The sequence below is a fragment of the Halichondria panicea genome, chromosome 9 (assembly GCF_963675165.1).
Source record: "Halichondria panicea chromosome 9, odHalPani1.1, whole genome shotgun sequence".
Lineage (NCBI taxonomy): Eukaryota > Metazoa > Porifera > Demospongiae > Suberitida > Halichondriidae > Halichondria > Halichondria panicea.
The window spans coordinates 3724498-3743389 of NC_087385.1; the positions used below are offsets into that span (position 1 = coordinate 3724498).

Consider the following 18892-nt stretch of genomic DNA (forward strand, 5'->3'; position numbering starts at 1 on the left):
ACTGTCCCTGCTTGCTTGTTGAATTCCATGCTTTTTGGTTTTCCCCCAGCCAATCCTAGCAACTTTCACATTGCAATGTTTTCCAGACTTATATCTAGTTATAGCTTTGACACCCGCACACGTGTATCATAGTCAATAACCACGGTCAATGACATTATTTCCCTTCGTGTTAACAAATCAAACTGGTCATACGTGATATAAAAGAGCTAGCTAAGGTGCCTATAATTTATTGCGTGTTGAGACACTCAGTATGGATTTACTGGTTTCACTGTAGAAGCTTTCTTGAGCAGCTCTTGAACGAAACTCTACGTGGAGAAACATACAATTGACATTGGTGACAAAAAGGGGAGGTTGTTATGATAGTACAATGCATCACCCACGAGAGTAGCAATTAAAGTTACATCCACAACCCACCTCAAATGGTTTCTTGGACTGTTTCAAATACTCCTGCAATTGACAGAAAGTAGTGACATTCTACACACGTACATGTACATACATAATTATGTGCACACGCTACATGTACTATGTACTTGTATTATGTACTTGTTTTACATTACAGTGTGATGAGGTGAGGCAATGTTTCCAGAAAGTAACTAAACCACATAATTATTGTGTCAAGATCATGTATTATGCATGCTATCCTTCTTCACAGGCCTCAATGAAGAAAAAGTTCGGCCTGGGATCGAGGCTATTACGCATGCATGCATGCATGCATGAGTTGAGTGACAACAGGGAGGATCAACCTAAATAAGGAGATTTTCGCACTTTTGGACAAGCTTTGTTCACTCAACCTTGTGTTAGACAGTTCACAGAACCAGTGTGAACGCTTACTCTTAATTTTTGTTCTCTTTCGTTTTCTTTAATCTGTAAGACATCGTCAATATCCAGCTGTGGGTAGTCCTGTAAGTGTGTGCATGTGTGGGTACTAGTTATGACCAAATAATTATATATTATGACACAATAATTATATGGTATCCTGAGAGTCTCAAGGTCATGTTATAATTATGTTGACTACTTCACAGGTTAGGAAGTGTAAACAAAGTACCCATCGTTTGGTAGCTTCCTGAGGCATCTAGCTAACACACAAGTGTGTGATACTATGTACACATGCACTATACTTTGTTGCTGAACGCTATAATTATATTGAAACTTTATTTTAAGGAATTCCTCCTGATGCGTTTGTTTACAAAATTAGCTTAGTCCAAAGGGTTTCACTTAGGCATTACCGTCTAAGTTTATGAATCTGTTACTTAATAAGCCTGCAGATGGTGTTGGGTAACAAATTGGGTATCACGGAGCAGTTTTCCTTGAACCTCTTAATAATAATAATTAGTACTGTTTATGTCTTCGTATTAAACTCTCATGATTTGGGTTACAGATATATACTAGTACATTTACAACCACCCTTGTGTCAGCTGATTGGTGTCTCGCATATACACTGCAGGCTGATAAGATCTAGAAAAGCATCTCTTTTGCCGTTAGGCATTGGATTACGGCTTTTAATACAACGATAAAATACCAGAACTGCTATCATAGCTAGATCTAGACACCACACTAATTAGTGCTGTAGCTGAGTTAAACTGCATGCATATCTACCTCTGTCTCAAACAGTTCCTGGAGCTGGGCCTCCATCCAGCTCTCTATCTCCAGTCTCTTGGAGATTTCTTTCCTGTCATACTTTTGGGTAGGTACATGCCTCAGGTTGGGCTTCTCAGACAGGTCCTCAGGGAACTGTACTTTAGTTGGTGTTGTAGAACTGTCAGCCATGGCTATCTCTTTGGGGTGGTCGAATACGTTGAAGCTGAGGCACAATATCCGAAAGTTGTTCGAGAAGTTGTTTGATCATGGACAAGCCACACCTATTAAATTGCATACAATGACAGAAGGGCGTGGCCTGTAACCTTGACTAAGGAGTAGTCTCAGAAATCAGCCGCCTTTCCCTCTTTTTGCAGAGGGACAGCTTTTTTGCAACTCCCCCTGGCCCCATGAACATTGTTTCGGATTGCTGTTTTTCACAGAACAAGTTTGGCATTTGCCTGTGTGCAGCTGGCTGGCTCTTGCTGATATGGACGAAGAACTAAGTCATGACCAGGTCTGTTCTTCTACTAGGTCTGCTTGGCATCTAGATCTGGCTAGATTTAGACTACCACCATGTACCAGGGTTTCATCTAGTGGGGGGGAGGGGGGGGCAGGGGTGAACTTTCCCCCCCAAATGATTTAGTACTGTCTATGAGTGCAATATGTAACTAGATCTACTGTGATGCTATGTAACTACCGTAAAACCTCGATTTAAGGCGACCCTCTATTTAAAGCAACACTTGGCATTTCGCCCATATAGCACCATATAAATTCATTTTTTTGTGTACATTAAAACTTCACTTTTGCAAAACGTAATTATTTAAAAGTGTCGCTTTAAATAGAGTTTTTACGGTAGTTAGATCTACTGTGATGCACTAGCATGTAATAGGGGGTGTGGTCAAAAACTTTGCGGCATTCTTACGCGCGCCCAAACCTTCCCCTCAAACTTTTCATCTAGGATGAAACCTGACCACATGCTACCATCTCCCTCAAATGTCGCACTCAAATCACCTCTTACTATCACCATAGATGCCGTCACAGGATGGTCCTCCACAGCCCCGGCGAACAGGGAGGTGGGCGGAAAGTATGAGTGGGCGGGATAAAGGCAGGAAGCCACGAGATCAGGAGGAGGAAGAGTGAGTTGTTAATGCAAGCATATTGACTCATCCATTCACCATTCACTGTCATGTCACTACAGTGAGCGACTGAAGATTCATGATGACTCCGATGATGGTAAGTCATCTATAGGGTAGTACCGTCTAATTACAACACCACTAAAGATTTTCTTGTGACGCACAAAATGAATAGAACAAGAAAAAACTGTAATTTGGCGCTTAGCAATAGAACGTAAAGTACTACTTAGTAGCTGTTTCCACGCGGCTATCAGTTGTACATGTAGCCTCGATTTAAGGCCGTGTTAAAATAATTACCTAAGCGCCAGCAAAAAAGGAGTAAAATTGAAGTGAACTTGACGCTTATATTAGAGTGGCGCACTAATTAGAAGAAAGACGGTACTCACTTACTGATAGAGGTAAATTTACTCGGTAAAGGGTACCATCACTTGTTCGAAGCCAATATTAGTAACTAAATTTCAGATGATTCATACTTAGTCGGTTTAAGGCAATATGCAACACCCTCGATCATAGACAATTTTCTTACGTTTAAAAGTAGCGACTGTTGTGTTGACAATTGTTTTTAATGGTGCGTCCTAAATGGAGGTGATAAAAACTAACTTCATTATACAGGCTGCTATAGTTATTTTAAGCAGCCTGTCTGGCTTTATAAGTGTCGCCTTAAATCGAATAAATACGGTATATACTGTATTGGACTCCACTCAACATTAACTTCCTATATGACAGGTCTCCAAGCTGTCCCAGATCTGGATGATGTACAGGAGGAGGAGCTGACTACACAAGTTGCCCTACCACCCAGGTATCCACATAAACACAGGGAATAGTGTTATTCACTACTCCACTAGAATAAAAAGCTCTGAATGTTATGTTCGTATTACCGTATAGCGCGAACTTTTCGAGGCACTTATATTTCGTGGATTGGCCTCTAAAAGCATTTCATTGCACAATGTTTGCAGAATGAGTGCTTACTGGAAGCCACGCCTTTAAATTTTTGCACGTTATAGCAGTTAAAGAACAATTTTTGTGGACTTAATTTTCGTGTAGGATTGCTAACCCACGAAATCCGCGAAAATTAAGCCCCTCGAAAATTTCGCGCTATACGGTATACAGTTGAGAGTCTGTATCATTATAATGTACTTTAAATAGACACGTTGGGTACAGACTGAGAGATTAGCACATCAATGCACATTCACTTAGCCAAATAAAACTGATGTTTGAAAGTAATGTACTTTGTGCATATGTAATTGTTATAAATATACTTTCAGTGTTACAGTTACTAGAGTGGCCACGTTCAAGCAACTAGACTCTGACCTACACAAGCATGCTGGACTTTTCACGTTGGTGAGTTTTTTGGTGCCGGAACTCTTGAGTTCATCAACTGTTTGACCATCTTATAAATTTATTTGTGTAGAATTACATACCTCTTGATTGCTTGTGTACTGAATCTACTCTGGACATGGCAATTGTATTTTGTGGCACTACTCGATCACTGTGTATTGTGTCAATCCTTGCCAATTTCCTATAGTGTACCCTAACTTCCTTGTGCCCTGATATAGGATGGTATGACTGATATGAAGATACTTACCAAGGGGCTCTTGTCTGAGGCAGAGGTCACAGAGGTCAGTGCAGTACATTCCGTATAGCGGGTACATTTGGCGCTAAGTTAATTTTGACGGTTTGGCGAATCAAAGGTGAGGGTCGCCAGAAATAATAAAGCTTAATCGACCTAATACTTTATCTGCCTCCTTCTCCAAATTTACCTGCTATACGGTATTGATTTGTGAGTTCGGTTTTAATTAAAGTAGCCTCGTTCTCACACCCACTTTCGCTCCTAATGGGGAGAAGTATCAACTGTTTTGCATGCGCTAACTATTCCCCGGACGCCAGATATCAAGCATATAGGTATACCAGATTATAACAAGGAAGTATGCTGTACATATTCTGATATAATTATCTTTTCTTAGGTCTATGGTAATAAAAATAATACTCTGCTTTAAGAAACTTTTGCATGATCTGAACAGATTGGAAGAGCAGAAAAAAAAACTGCTATTTTCTGTCTCTAATTAATTACGTAGGTCTACACTGGCTGCTATTAATATTTACACGTGCTGTGTGTGAATATTTTTCCACGCGGAGTGTTGCGTATCACTATGCACCAACAGTTAGTAACAGGCCTCTTTTTCTCTTAAATTATTTTATTTGCAGCATGAGTTTAGTCATGAATATTTTAACATACATCCTCATTTTCCCTGTACATGTACATATAGGAAGACAAACCATGGGAGTGGAACCGACTGCTAGCAGAGATCTCCTCTGACATTCAGGAAGTGTGGGATCGACGGGAGGGGGCCGCGCCAAGAGCGCACGCAGTAAGTCCACCCACCTCCATCAAAGGAGGATTGCCATAGAAGTCTGACTTTCTTACGCTTTATTTTATCAACCATGGACAACCTATAGTCACTTATTCCACAAAACAAACGTTATGTGTACACATTGATGTCCTTTTTCGAATGCAATACTCCACATCTCTTATGTTTTGCAAATTTTAGGACGTTTGAAAACCATGTCATGATATCAATAACAAATTGTGCTAGTTCTTGAATGAATAATAATTATACCTCGAGGCATAGCCGCATAAGGAATACAGAAAACTGACTGTGTATTATGTGTGTGTGTGTGTATTCCAGCTATAACTGCTCAATAGTTGCAATGCATAATTATATAGGGTGTATATGAATAGTTGTTATTTTCACTAAAACCTCTTTATTTGTCATAAGTGAATCTCCACTTTTCCCGTAAAATTAATGTATGTACAGTAATAATAGTTGTGCTACGTAGCACCAATCAATAGTTTTCGCTTGTGAATTGCACTAATCTATTGATCTCATCAGTTGTTAAGAGACGCCGGTCAACCAATTGTCAAGAAAGACTGTACATTTAAAAAACACGTACTAATCATTATACGCTGTTTCCCTGTATGTACTGCGTGAACGTTGTAGAGATAGAACTACATTCAAGTGGGATGCGATGGTCTTGCAATACTATTTCATCACTTCACTGTTGCTTCTATCACTATCTGGCAGGGCTCATTTGTCCTCTGATGGATTACAATGGCTGAATGTTTCCAATGCCCTTGAGAGAGGAGCACTCTGTAATGACTTCTCTACAGCTGGATACTTTGTTCGCACTCAATATTCACCAAACAAATCAACTATGTCGAGGGGGTGGATAATTTATCTCGAGAGTGGGGGAGGATGTACTACACCCGAGTCTTGCAATACCAGATTCATCCATCAGCCCGTTCGTAACAATTATACAAGCACAAAAAACAAAACACTTTTTGTTGATGTTCAACAGGCTTGGGCTGACAACAGGGATAATCCCTTAGCTGTAACTTCAAGGCTAATGACCTCTCTTTGGAGATTCTCCGAGGATTCTAGACGTGATGAAAGTACCTGGATGGTTGACGGGAGAGGAATTCTATCAACTGACCAAATTGAGAATCCAGACTTTTATGACTACAATCATGTAGTGGTTCCGTACTGTAGCAGTGATCTATGGTTGAAGAAAACAAAAGAATTCATCATTGCAAAGAACAACAGTTTTCGCTTTCATTTTGACCCGAATGCAAAAGACCACCAATTCACATTTCGTGGAGCAGCCATCTTCGTGAGTGTCATTGAAGATCTCTTTGAACAACATGGTCTCAGCAGCGCAATAGATGTGATTCTTGTAGGTAGTAGTGCAGGGGGAATTGGAGCCATGAATCATGCCCCTTGGCTGAGGAATCAGCTCCATATCAGGGCAGGACCACACATTACAGTCTACTGTTTGATGGACTCCTCTTGGTTTATTGACTTCAGAGGCAGTATTCGAGATCAATTTGCCCCAGATGAAATACTACCTCTTATCGAAACAGGTGAAGTTGTGGACTCTTGTCGTGATGTATCCGATGATCCAAGTGTGTGTATATCGTCACTCTATTTCCTCACTCACTACAAGGACCTTCTGAAAGACATTCCAACATTTGCTCTGTTCAGTCGATATGACTTGTATCTTCTCATAAGCTCACTGCAGCATGTGGACATGGACATTTTAGAAATCATGCGAATAGTCTCAGAATACAGCGGCAGCATGAATGCCTCCCTGTCTGCTGTTGCTACCGAGGTGCCAAACCTGAGTTACTATGTCACTTCATGCTTCCAACATGTGTATTTGGCGACATCTACGCTGTGGGGAGAGGGCGGAGTACTAGGTACTGCTGGGATTGATGGGGAGTTGGAGAACAACCGATTTGGGTAAGTGAGATTTTATGTTGAATATGTTGACCTCAACAGTCTCACTGCATCGAAATGAACGGCATACACTAGCCTATATGATTATAATTATACTAATGCTCATCATTCTATTTGATATACGTATATATATAGGCACATAATTTCAAGTGAGGTGTGGACAAAATTCCACCTGGAGCATCTGAACACTTCTCTGGTGTTGGAACACATTAGCATTCAGAAAGCAATCCATTACTGGCTTGAGGCTGTGAAATCAGGGTATGTGATTGTGTCAGTGTGTCAAAAGTGAAAGCAACAGACAACACTGCATTCTAGTGCATTAGTATGTTCTAAAGTCCTTCTTTGCATGTACGTGTACAAAAGCAGAATAAGTTGAGTGGAAGTTCTGACTATTCGTATGAATGTAGGCGTGATAGCCAGCACCATGCATGCATGCCTATATACCAGTGAACCAATACAAAATTAAAACGTTCCCACGGACGGGGATTCAATTAACCCGAGACCTTCTGCGTGTAAAGCATAATTATGTGCTATACATCTTGCAGAGATTTACATATTCTATAATTATAATGTTGTTATGATATCTTTTTATGATCTATACACAGACTTAGTGTGAGGTACCATGACCAATGCAGTGGCCCTCATTGCAATGTGCAGTGCCCAGAGACAATTGTACTGGGGGAGAATACACCCTACTGGGAGGTGGAGGTGAGAGTCTGAAGGAGCTAGCAACTTTGGTATGCATGCATATGGATCTATACTGTACCATACGTCTATATAGCATCTTTGGTCCACAATTACTAATCTCGACAGGGCTAAAGTATTCCATTGTGTCCTTCATAAATCCACCTTCGAATAATTATACCCACACACTGACGCACAGGCCCAAGCAGTTCTTCTGGCCATTGTGGTGTTTGTGTCTCTGTCCTGTGTGGTAATGAAGGTACTGTTGAGTGTGAGGGCATACTACCACAGTCGCAATCAAAAGCAGTTTGTGGAGTGGAACCGTAAGGGGCTGGGTGACAATTCAGAGTCAGCTGTGAGTCTTTTCATTGGGCATGTTAAAAAGAACTATGCACAACAGCGGCTCAATTTGTCTTTTGTACAGCTATATGTATGACTACATACGGTTTTTGTTTTATAGCTGCCGCAATGCAAGGACATTGATGCCATTTCTGTTGCCTGTCTCAATCTCAGGTATACGTATATACCGCTATTGCTGTATAGAAAGCTAGAGCATAAATTATGTTATATGTATTGTACACATGCATGGTCTCTACATGCTTGTAGGTTGTTTAAAAAAAAAAAAAAACAGGTGTGTTCTCATGCAACAATACAATTATGAGGCTCTGGTTTTTTTTCTAACCACATGTCCAATGTGCAGGTACTCAGTCACAGTGAAACAGATGGATCTGAAAAAGGTATCTTCTCCAGCTCAGCGCAAGCGACTCCTTTCCCTAGCAGCTGCTGACAGTGAGTCTGGGAGGATGTCGAGGTGTGAGGCTGGTGAGGATGAGATGCAGCAGCTGGACTCAGACTCTGAGGCAGATCTGACACCAACTACTGAGACTGAAGAGAACGGTACACATGTATTATATGCGTATACATAAATTTCTTCATTGTGTATTTTACACATGCACCTCAATACATTCATAAGCAGTCGTACGTATTACAAAACCCATGTGATTTCTCTTCTTCTAGATTTTGCCAAAAGCGTAAAACAGTTTCAGCAGATGCATCACAATAACAAAAACAAGCAAAAAGGACGATTCAAAGGTAGTCTACATGGTAACGAGTCGTCAAGAAAAAAACGCAAGAAGGTTATTCTTAAAGGGATCACAACGTACTTCAATCCTGGAGAGTTGGTGGCTATTATGGGCCCCTCAGGTATACCGACCAATCAAACAAAATTATGTGATGCGTTTATTTTCCAGGTTGTGGTAAGACTACTTTCCTGGACTTACTAGCTGGTAGGAGAAGTGGACGAGACAATTACCAGGCACAGTTCATAAACACGTCTTACAATGAATATTATGGACATTGCATGTCCAAGCCAGGCGCCTGAAACGCTATACAATTCCTATACAGTGCATCCCTTAGGTTTCCGAATGTTCATTAATCTAAACTGTCCTATTGATAATGCACGTAATAACAAAACATCACTATAATCGGAATGGGTCCCAGTTGTTAATGACAGGGAATTTTCTTTATTAATTATGTGCACACTATCTATGCGTAGCATCTATTATTACTCTCCCACATGGCAATTTATGTGATTGAAATGCAGGGTGAGATCTACATAAATGGCATCTCAATGGATGAGATTCGTGACTGGTATGTGGCTAACACTGGGTACGTCCTCCAGTTGGCAATGCCCTATTATGAGGAGCTCACTGTGAGAGAAAACGTGACACTGGCTGCTCAGATAAGACTTCCAAAGAGTTTGTCTGTGGAGGAACGATTTGAGAGGGTGGAACAGGTCATGAGAGAGGTGAGTGCAGTTTGTGGAGGGTACATAGTTTATCCTAATTCTACTCATGAAAAATGTAGCTGTATACCTGCATTGGCCACATTGTAATTCCCTTCACTGTATAATAGACTGGTCTCTACTCATTGGCATCTACCGTGGTGGGTGGTGTCACCGGTCCAGGACTCAGTGGAGGTCAGAAGAGACGACTATGTGTAGCTCTTCAACTGATCAACATGCCCAGCCTCATTTTTTTAGATGAACCAACATCAGGTGAATTCCTAAACATGATATCTGAAATAATTATAGCAAGCACTTATTGGGTATTATAATTTAAGACCTGTCTGCGTGTGCTGACTCTGGAGTGAATATAGAGTACACTACAGACCATTTTACACAGAAACCCTGAAAGGCTTTTTTCTATACATGCAGGCATACTCTGTATACATGCATGTCTTCAAATAGCCCCGATTCCAGGCCGTGAGGCAAAAAGTTTCGTTACCTCAGGTCTTGATGCAACCTCCTCACTGGAACTTTTATCTCATCTGCACCGAGTGGCCAGCTCCAACAGAGCAGTAGTCCTCACCATCCACCAGCCACGACTTGAGATATTTCATATGTTCGATAAAGTTATTCTACTCTGTCAGGGACAGGTGAATTATGTGTGGTGAATTATTTAAGGCCTAACGGCGTGCAGTCTTATCTTCAGCACCAAATGCTGACGACTATGCACTATAATAGCTTATAGTAATTGTAATTTTACCGTTCAGATGGCATAGCTGATTAGAACTATGTATTTCGTCAGCCAAACACAGGTATAATAACGTGATTGATATAATATACCATGAAATAATTATATATTAAGGTTCCGTTGCTTTACATGCAGATAGCATACCATGGGATTCCAGACAAAGCGTATGAGGTGTTCCTAGAGGCTAACCAAGCCGAGGGCAAAAAAGTGGACTCGCTAAAGTCCAAAAACCCTGCTGGTAATTTACATTATACGTTGCCTCCTCGATGCGTATAACTCTCAATCATTTTTCCCACTCTACAGATGCCATCATGGATATGCTGGGTAGTGAAGAATCTCGTGCATCCATCTTGTCCTACTACCAGACAAGTGACGAGCCAGAGGCAGTGGAGAATGCTATAGAGGAGGTCCGCAATGTGGGTAGGGAGAGTGTCTCCAGTAGACAGGTCTGGGCACAGCGGTAAGTTATATAGAGCACCTACCGCATGAGTGTGGCCTCATGAGAAAATGAAGCTCTCTCTTGTCCTTGTGCATAGATTCAGTACTTAGTGCAATTGCGAGTGTTTCAATGAATATCAGTACTCGGACAAAATTAATATACATTCATTTTTCTTGCATTTTTCGATTAAAGCATTTTAACTTGTATTTAGTGCACCTACATTATTAATTGTTACTCCTCTCAGGCCGCAACAGGAGTCTGGTGTCCTGAATCGATTGTCTTGCCTGGAGACCCGTGCCTCAATGAGAGCTGGTCTGGGACAGGTACTTTACTTGCCCCTCATCTTCATCGTCTATGGCCTTCTACTAGGTATGTATGATTGAAGGTGTGAACCTATTTCGCAATGGTATGGTCAGTAGATGTAAGCACAATTCTACGTCAACTATGTGTGGAATTGTGTAACAGTTAGTTGGCTGCTAGATATACTAGATACCCAATATCACACCATGGTCTTGATTCACACCCAATCTGGCGTGCAAACAGGCACGGTGTATATCCAGACCACCAATCCCACGTTTATTTTGTCTGGTTATGGAGTGTTCAGCTGTGCCAGTGGTCTCTTCATGTTCCCCATCGTCTACACCTATCTTTACAGGGCTTTAGAGGTAAGGGTGTGCCCTCAAGGTTTATGTACGTAAGAGATACTTAGGCTGGGTTTATCTTGCCGATAGCGATATTGTTATTTTTGTATGACTCTGGCGAACCAATTGTCATGCATACAAAAATTATGTGCAGATATTCTCACTGGAGTATTCTGATGGTGTGGGCAGTCCCATTGAGTTAGTACTACAAACTTTCCTACGATTTACGTCCTTGGCCCTCCTCCCTAATTTGGTCTGCTCCACAGCCATCTACTTCCTGGTGTGTCCTCACTTTACATGCACCCATGACACCTTCCACCCATTCGTGTACTCTCTATATTTTTTATTTAAGTATAATGCTGGGCCATTTGCAGTCACACTGTATAGTCACATTTATACACATTTATACCTACTATACACCACACAGGCGGTACCGTACTCCAAATACGACCCTTGGGTGTTTTCTCAGATCACAACTATTGCCATCTCCATTAACCATACCTGGATTGCTTTGGTGATATTTGTTCTTACTGCACAACCAGGGTTTGCTCACAGGATATCTCCAGTGCTCAGTGCCATCGCTGGCTTTGCTGGGGGCTTCTTTGTACCCCCTAAACTCATGCCCCCCTGGTGAGTAGTTAGTTACTTCTTATAGCCTTAGTCTTCTCTATATAGCATAACTACTTTTTTTTTTCTGCGTTACCACTTCCATTACATATGTATGTGTGTCTATTAACTGCTTGGGCCACCTGAAAACATGGAAACATACAATGCTGGTATAAAAGCATGCATCCTTAGGGCCGACTCCTTTCATTTATTGTTGTGTGTGTGTATAGCCATGCACCTCTTTTATTTATGGTTGGAATAAGGCAGCCACTCTACAAGTGATAGCTACTATGTCGTGTCACTATCACATTTTGTACCCCCACAATAGAATTAGGCTATAGGGAGTGGGCGTTGTGTTGATTGCATATACATAATTATGTGCTGATGTACGTAGTTGGGTACGATGATTGGTTTAACCTTCGGAGGTTATAGCTCTTCTCTCATAACACAGCTGGCCAGTTGGTCTAGTGGTATGATTCTCGCTTCGGGTGTGAGAGGTCCCGGGTTCAACTCCCGGACTGGCCCTCTTTTTCTTTTGCATGTGTGTGCATGTAAAACTATAGTATCGCTTAATACAAAGGGGAAGAAAGCCACTTAGCTCTATACAAGCAATAAAATCCCCAACTATCTTTATTGGTTGGAGTTATGGAGTAGACAACGTCGCCGCCCTTGACCGTTGCATGAAAAAAGGACCGGAATGGAGCGTATCTACGGCGCAATAGTACGAACTTTTTTAAATGGGTGCTCTGCCATTAGATAAATTAAAGTGGGTTTTGGCCATGTCTCTAGTCAATTAGCATGCACACTCTGATTTCTACGAGCAGAACAAAACTATAGATCGACTTGATTCCCGTCCTTCTTCCGTGGCAACAGTTGAGGGCGGTGGCGCCTATCTAGATATGATTGCACATCAGTCATGTCGATAGATCTATACAGCCAATTGTACATACGGAGGCTGACAAATCTGGAATCATACAGAGCTGGCCAGTTGGTCTAGTGGCATGATTCTCGCTTAGGGTGCGAGAGGTCCCGGGTTCAACTCCCGGACTGGCCCAGAGTCATTTTTTGATTTTCAACGTGATATTTTATAAGCACAGGTCATTATTATAATAATAAAATGTTGCACTAGATATACCTTTACCTTTCCATGTATTGCATCCTTAGCTAATAGACTCACCTCTTGCCTCATATGTATAATTATAGGTACAGTTGGTTATTCTATATCAACCCAAATTACTATGGGTTCTCTGCAATGGCTCGGATTCTGCTCCAAGAAATTGAACTGGGCTGCCAGTACCAGTCCCCCATAGAGTGCTATCCCTCCTCCAGTGCCTACATCCTCACCTACTTTGACCTGCACACTATAAACCCTTACCTTAATCTATTGGTGAGCACTTGTGAAGTACGAACATGACTTAGTTAGTGTATGTGTAGATCTATACAGATATGTGCTTGTCTGTCAAAAAGACTCTACCTTAAAGGTACAGACGGGTAGTAATTTCAGATTTTTCTTTGTTTTTTTAGTGTACCAGATTTGTACCAGATTTGCACACAATATTTGTCAAGTATGAGATTTAAGCATTTTCATAAAAAAGTTTTAATGAGATTCATTATTATCAGCGCGCACATTAGCAAATAATTATTAGTACCCTAATTATGCTGTATAATAAGTTTCAGCTATAATTATATATGCTATGCACTTTTACTTTGCAGGTGCTGCTTACAATGACCGCTATTTTCCTAGGGCTAGCTTGGCTTTCTCTTTCCTACAGACATTCTTACATTATGTCTCATTTCAAGAAACTTTTCGCCAAAAAGTAAGTAATTATGTATTAGTTATTGCCAGAGTGCAACATGCCATATATTGCACTGGAACAATATAATGCCCGAGGGCATTATGTCATCCAGTGCAATATATGGCAAGTTGCACGAGGGCGCCTGCAATAACTAACTTGTTGCCCAATGACGTTAAACTCGTCTGACTGGTCATATAAATCGACATGTGTTTTGAAGGAATTTAGTGTATTCATTAGTTTTGCTGAATTCCATAGTAAATTTTTAGGTTTTCTTCCACTAAAAGTAGTAGCCTATAAAAGGGACCACATGAGTTATTGGGTGGGATGGTGGGGCATAAGTCCCAAATGGATATCTTTTAAAGAAGTCTCACACACTTACAATCCAGTGCAATATATGGTAGCCATGGCAGTGATGCAACATGCCATATACTGAGCACTGGATTGCTTTGATCTGCCCACTCACTGGGCAACAACAACTGATATGTACTGGCGTATGTGCGTACATGTTCATCTTCTTTTAATCTCTTAGGAACAAAAGCTCTACTAGCTCAACAACCAGTAAATACAATCATCCCAAAGATATTCTCACTCCCAGCCTCTCCATGGAATCCATCACTCTCAACCAAGACAACATTACCGAAGAGTTCAAGAAGGTCACCATACAGCCTGTTAGGAGACTCTCCCTCTCAACTAGTGATCTCAGTGTTGATGAGGTTGGAATAATGACTGAGAACAGGAGATTTCGACTACGAAACAGAATAACTGTCTCTCGCATGCTTCAAGATGGAGAAAAGCATCAAGTGTGGACTCCTGGAAATATTAGCCCTACCAAGACAGCATCACAGTCATCTCAGGTTAGTTGTAAATAATTATCCTGATTTTGTCATCATCGACATTCTAGAGCTATCCCATGTTCTATCTATAGAACATGGGATAGCTCTAGAATGTTATATAGCTATAAATTATAGCTATATAGTACTGGTTCTTTATACTTCTTGTGAGTAGTTTGGTCACTTTAAGTAATGTATATAATTATTTACATGTTACATAGGCTTCTCTTGAGGAGCGCCGAAGGACACTCTTTCAGAGGATTAAAACGGTCCGTAGTAATTCCAATAATAATCAGCCCAAGCACCCCCCCAAAAAGGGTGCCCTGAATGTCCCGTGTAGGGACAATATTGCTCGACGAATTGCTCAGTGGAAGAAGATTGAGGAAGAGGCAAGGAAACTTAAAGAAGAGGACAGTGAAGTAAGTACTGCACTATACCTATATACACGCATGTGAAGTATGGGCACCCTGGAGTGTATACATGTGTGTGTGTGTGCGTGCGTGCATGTGTGTGTTTTACCTGAATATTATACTAAGAGTAACTGGCAACGTACACTGTTCAAGTACAATTTGTGTCATCAGGTTAATACATGCATGTAACTCCACCTATGATCCTAACTTATCCGATTTGCCACCCACTGGCACCACTCCCTCTCTTCAGCCATATTCTTCACCCATGTCTCCACTCATGTCGTCTGCGTATCTTAACTCGAATAAACTCCCAAAGGGTCCTGAAGTTAGCACTGAAAAGACTGCCTCTTGTCAAACATTGGGGATACGGAATCATGTTGCCTCTGTGAATGGTATCGGCAAATTGCCGTCTGAAAAAGCACATAAACAATTAGCTGTTGAATCAACGCTATCTCAACCTAACCAAGCGCAGTATTTCATCTTTCCTGAAGTTCTGGGAGAGCTGACAACCAAGGACAGTCATTGTGTAGACACTCCCGATACTGGTGGTGCCCGAAACTTAAGCGCATCATCTGGGACCAACTCTATACCTTTGTTTCATATGCACAATGTATTAAACGTTCAAACACCTCAGGGCATAATCACCTCCACTCAATCTCCACATCCTGTAAAGACTCTGCCCGCCCACACAGGACAAACGGAACACACAGTTACTAACAACCTATATACAGTTCCGGGGTCCCCATTGGTTTTCACTGTTCCACCTCAGGAGACAAGACGTCACAGAAGCAATTGTACCCCTGTAATGGACTCTATCATTGAAGAAACCAGTAGCGAAGCTTCTTCGCCAAGTAACAGTCTGTCTGAATCGAGAGTTCTTCCACTGATGGAAAACGAAGAGATTGACATGGAGGAGAGGAGCAGTGAAGACTGTGGTAAATTGAGCTCAAATGGAGTACAAATCACACCTTTTAAGAGAGAAGAAATCGGCACCAATGATCATGATGAAAAAACCCATCTAGACCACTTCATTGATTCCAACAGCTGTTTTAACTCTAAATCTGCACTTTGTTCGATGGGATGTATTCCACACACTATCCAAGATATTATCACTACTGTGGAAAAAGCACATCAAGATGACACCATACGATCAAGCCACATCACTGATAGGAACAAAAAAGCAGTCATGGCAATACGTCAAGACAATGTACCAATTCCTGAACACAATACTGATTCAGAATCTCACATTTTGAGCTTTCCATTCACTCTAGAAAAAATGAGCAGAACGTTGGAAAAATCTTCTATATTGCAGTTAAAAGAAGGCCTGCATTTGAGAAACTCATCTCCTAGCGAAAGCAGAAAACATAGTGAAAAACACAACAAAGTGCAGCCACAACAAAGGCAGCCACTGGCCCTCAGCCTTCACAAAAGAGTAACCACCTCAAACCCGTCTACTCAGGAAGTAACGAAACCTCAAAGAGGAAATATTGGCACTGGACTGAAAACCCAGGAAACGTACCACACAAAGCACAACATTAATCTCAAGCCAATTCCTGTTTCCAGTCCTACCAACAATCTTGTGATCCCGTCTCCCAGACAAAGCAACTTTCAAAATGATGCTGGTGAAATTTATCAGCAAACAAATGACTTTACCACTACTCAGTTGATTTATGTGGCCAGATCCCCCACAAGCCAGTCTAACGATGTTAAAACTCAACCAGAGGACGTCTCACACATCCACTACCAACAAACTGACTTTTAATTCTTCATTGACCATTGCTTCATTAATTTTAAGTTACTGCAATAATTAGATTATTACACAGCCATATTTACCATAATAATTATTATTACAGCCTGTTTTTCTCATTATACTACATACATGTACATGCATGTAAAATTAATGTGCATGTAATTGCTTGCATGGCTTGAAATACATAGTGATAACATTATTCAGAGATTAAAATTATTTTGTTGACAGTTGACTTTAATTAAATTGTACAATTAGCCATGTAAAAGTCAATGGTATAATGAATGATTGACATTGTGATCGTTTATTTTTGATATCCAATGATAATGAGTGCACACAAAGAAAATAGTAAGGGGGGCCCGGGGATTATAGCTTAGTTATAATTATCATACATGCTACTGTGTATTATTGCATCAGTCAGTGTGTTCAGTTGAATTTATAGATGACGGTTTCCATACAAAACTCCCATGAAGCTGAAGGAAAGGAACACAATTAGCTACACAATAACTCATGCAAGCTCGTTCTCAGGGAACTGCATATACACCGGCCACAATGAATAGACAACGAACTGTAGATTATGACATGCTATCTATACACTAAATCACTACCATATACCATATTACTAGAATATTTTGCGGGTGAAAAACCTTTGCGAATGAGCCAATCAGCAAAAAATTTGACCCTCTGCGATCTAACTATTGCGTTCTGGCAAGGATCGTGTGTATTTACTAGTAATAATTTAGGTTTTGCGGATGTTATTAATGCGAATTGATCAACCCTCGCAAAATTCGCAAATGTTTGATGCTCGCAAAACATTCTAGTAATACGGTACAGCTCTAGTTCACACCTTTCCCCTCAGTGGCTCGCTGGGTTCTGTCCTGCAGTTGTATTGGTGTTGATAGGATATGTGCTCCTTGACCTTTGAGCCCCCAGAAATGCGTGATGGCTCGTTGATTAGCGGAACTGCACCAAAATAATTATGTGACAATTAATTGAATGGTTCAGTAAAGAGTGGTTTGTGTTGATTATATACACCCACTGAATTATACTGTTTTGATTAAACTGCTATTAGGGTATGCAATGTAGAATGAAAGTTTGCCAACTTAGACCACCTATAGTACTGCAGGAATTTACCATATTAGTACATTTATGGGCCTAATGTTCGGGAGGAGACCACTTGCTGGTCTTCTGATGCCCCCAAAAGTGTGTGAAGGTTTGGTAGTGGGAAACACACCCATTGTTAATCTGTTATCATACGCCTTCGCATTTAGTAACATCCTCAACCTAAAACAAGGTACAGCAATGCTATGTTACATGGTCGCGATTGGTTACGTGGTTGTGTATACGTAAACAGACCACTGTAGCTACGTATACGTATTATGTACTAACCGATTCCTTTAGCAAGTGTGATGTGTTTATGAAGAGGAGGTGGTCTTTGGTTACCAGGCAGATATTGATAATCAGAATGAGATGTGGAGTCCAAGTTGTGAGTAGTACTGTGTATATTTGGAGGGGGAAGGGTCGGAGTTTTTATGACAATTAAGCACTGGGATGTTTAAATTAACTGTCAAAGTCATACATGTATACGCAGTTAGATTCAATGTAAAGTTCTGACTAATGACTGTGCTTTCATTTGCAGCTCGGGTTATGGTAAGATTAATGCATCACTCGTAAGCCTGTTACACTATAATGTTATCTCAGGCATTTTACTAGTTCCAAATTCCAAATGAGCTGCAAAGCACACTGCACTATGGGGGTGAGACACAAAACACACATTAGGATTCTTACGCTTTCCTCAGAATACCCTCATCCTTCCCGTGATCCCAGTGCAGACAATCCTCCACTGAAGTGCTCATCTCATTGGGTAGGATGTGGCGTATGGGCTCATTGATGAAGCGAGGATTCTGTCGAAGGAACTTTGCATTCATACCTTTCTTGTACCGAGGTTGTGAGGGTTGGACAATAAGCCTACTGTTTGGGGGAGGAACGGAATTTTGCTCTGGTTGTGCATCAGCTGTGTCTGTTTGATAGCCCAATTTTCTGCTCAAATCTGATTGGAGAATTTGTTTGTTTGTCTCGTTACCAAGGAGTTTAAAAGTAACTTTCTTGGGTGACTGATAGTCATACAGAGTATTGTCTACTACTTTCGTATCGACGGTCTGCTGCTCTTCACTCATTGCTCCTGTGCCAGTAGCCGCC

At 41.0% G+C, this 18892-nt stretch overlaps 4 protein-coding genes and 2 non-coding genes across 7 annotated transcripts; 4 read left to right on the forward strand and 2 right to left on the reverse strand.

Moving 5' to 3' along the window:
* Positions 1-140: 140 nt before the first annotated feature.
* On the reverse strand, positions 141-1861 carry LOC135341797 (protein phosphatase 1 regulatory subunit 14A-like). The gene is made up of 4 exons (XM_064538457.1): positions 1597-1861; positions 832-900; positions 415-447; positions 141-305 (listed from the first exon to the last, which is right to left on the reverse strand). The coding sequence occupies exons 1-4, from the start codon at positions 1765-1767 to the stop codon at positions 246-248; spliced, it is 333 nt and encodes a 110-aa protein (XP_064394527.1). The 5' UTR covers positions 1768-1861; the 3' UTR covers positions 141-245.
* Positions 1862-1924: 63 nt separating this feature from the next.
* On the forward strand, positions 1925-5299 carry LOC135342061 (intraflagellar transport protein 43 homolog). Its single transcript, XM_064538749.1, has 7 exons — positions 1925-2092; positions 2608-2714; positions 2777-2811; positions 3438-3510; positions 3977-4052; positions 4268-4330; positions 4979-5299. The coding sequence occupies exons 1-7, from the start codon at positions 2066-2068 to the stop codon at positions 5117-5119; spliced, it is 522 nt and encodes a 173-aa protein (XP_064394819.1). The 5' UTR covers positions 1925-2065; the 3' UTR covers positions 5120-5299.
* Positions 5300-5679: 380 nt separating this feature from the next.
* Positions 5680-16981, forward strand: LOC135342017 (uncharacterized). Of its 2 annotated transcripts, none has more exons than XM_064538702.1 (22): positions 5680-7009; positions 7142-7264; positions 7612-7714; positions 7890-8045; positions 8151-8203; positions 8391-8587; positions 8708-8893; positions 8941-9005; positions 9294-9497; positions 9605-9746; positions 9981-10126; positions 10360-10462; positions 10528-10684; positions 10908-11032; positions 11207-11328; positions 11459-11584; positions 11732-11934; positions 13114-13297; positions 13624-13727; positions 14236-14560; positions 14758-14955; positions 15197-16981. In XM_064538702.1, exons 1-22 carry the CDS (start codon positions 5739-5741, stop codon positions 16706-16708), a joined length of 5805 nt encoding a protein of 1934 aa, XP_064394772.1. In that variant the 5' UTR covers positions 5680-5738; the 3' UTR covers positions 16709-16981. The 2 variants fall into 2 exon arrangements, with proteins under 2 accessions (XP_064394772.1, XP_064394773.1); XM_064538703.1 differs by having other exon boundaries at positions 14302-14560.
* On the forward strand, positions 12364-12435 carry Trnap-cgg (transfer RNA proline (anticodon CGG)). The gene has a single exon. It is a non-coding gene; the product is annotated as a tRNA-Pro (tRNA).
* On the forward strand, positions 12893-12964 carry Trnap-agg (transfer RNA proline (anticodon AGG)). Its single transcript has one exon. It is a non-coding gene; the product is annotated as a tRNA-Pro (tRNA).
* Positions 16982-16987: 6 nt separating the features above from the next.
* Positions 16988-18870, reverse strand: LOC135342059 (uncharacterized protein C2orf73 homolog). Its single transcript, XM_064538747.1, has 4 exons — positions 18482-18870; positions 18083-18189; positions 17541-17656; positions 16988-17166 (listed from the first exon to the last, which is right to left on the reverse strand). The coding sequence occupies exons 1-4, from the start codon at positions 18868-18870 to the stop codon at positions 17107-17109; spliced, it is 672 nt and encodes a 223-aa protein (XP_064394817.1). The 3' UTR covers positions 16988-17106.
* Between the last annotated feature and the right edge of the window lie 22 nt (positions 18871-18892).

Coding starts and splice junctions, on each gene's coding strand:
- LOC135342017 (XM_064538702.1), top strand. CDS start 5,739: ATGGTCTTGCAATACTATTTCATCACTTCACTGTTGCTTCTATCACTA. Junction 8,894..8,940: donor GGCTATTATGGGCCCCTCAG/GTATACCGACCA, acceptor TTTATTTTCCAG/GTTGTGGTAAGACTACTTTC. Junction 13,298..13,623: donor ACCCTTACCTTAATCTATTG/GTGAGCACTTGT, acceptor TTTACTTTGCAG/GTGCTGCTTACAATGACCGC.
- LOC135342061 (XM_064538749.1), top strand. CDS start 2,066: ATGGACGAAGAACTAAGTCATGACCAG. Junction 2,715..2,776: donor CGAGATCAGGAGGAGGAAGA/GTGAGTTGTTAA, acceptor ATGTCACTACAG/TGAGCGACTGAAGATTCATG. Junction 2,812..3,437: donor TCATGATGACTCCGATGATG/GTAAGTCATCTA, acceptor CCTATATGACAG/GTCTCCAAGCTGTCCCAGAT.
- LOC135341797 (XM_064538457.1), bottom strand. CDS start 1,767: ATGGCTGACAGTTCTACAACACCAACTAAAGTACAGTTCCCTGAGGAC. Junction 448..831: donor AAAGAGAACAAAAATTAAGA/GTAAGCGTTCAC, acceptor TGTCAATTGCAG/GAGTATTTGAAACAGTCCAA. Junction 306..414: donor AGTCCAAGAAACCATTTGAG/GTGGGTTGTGGA, acceptor TTCTCCACGTAG/AGTTTCGTTCAAGAGCTGCT.
- LOC135342059 (XM_064538747.1), bottom strand. CDS start 18,870: ATGAGTGAAGAGCAGCAGACCGTCGATACGAAAGTAGTAGACAATACT. Junction 18,190..18,481: donor GAGGGTATTCTGAGGAAAGC/GTAAGAATCCTA, acceptor AAATATACACAG/TACTACTCACAACTTGGACT. Junction 17,167..17,540: donor GCGAGCCACTGAGGGGAAAG/GTGTGAACTAGA, acceptor CCTTTCCTTCAG/CTTCATGGGAGTTTTGTATG.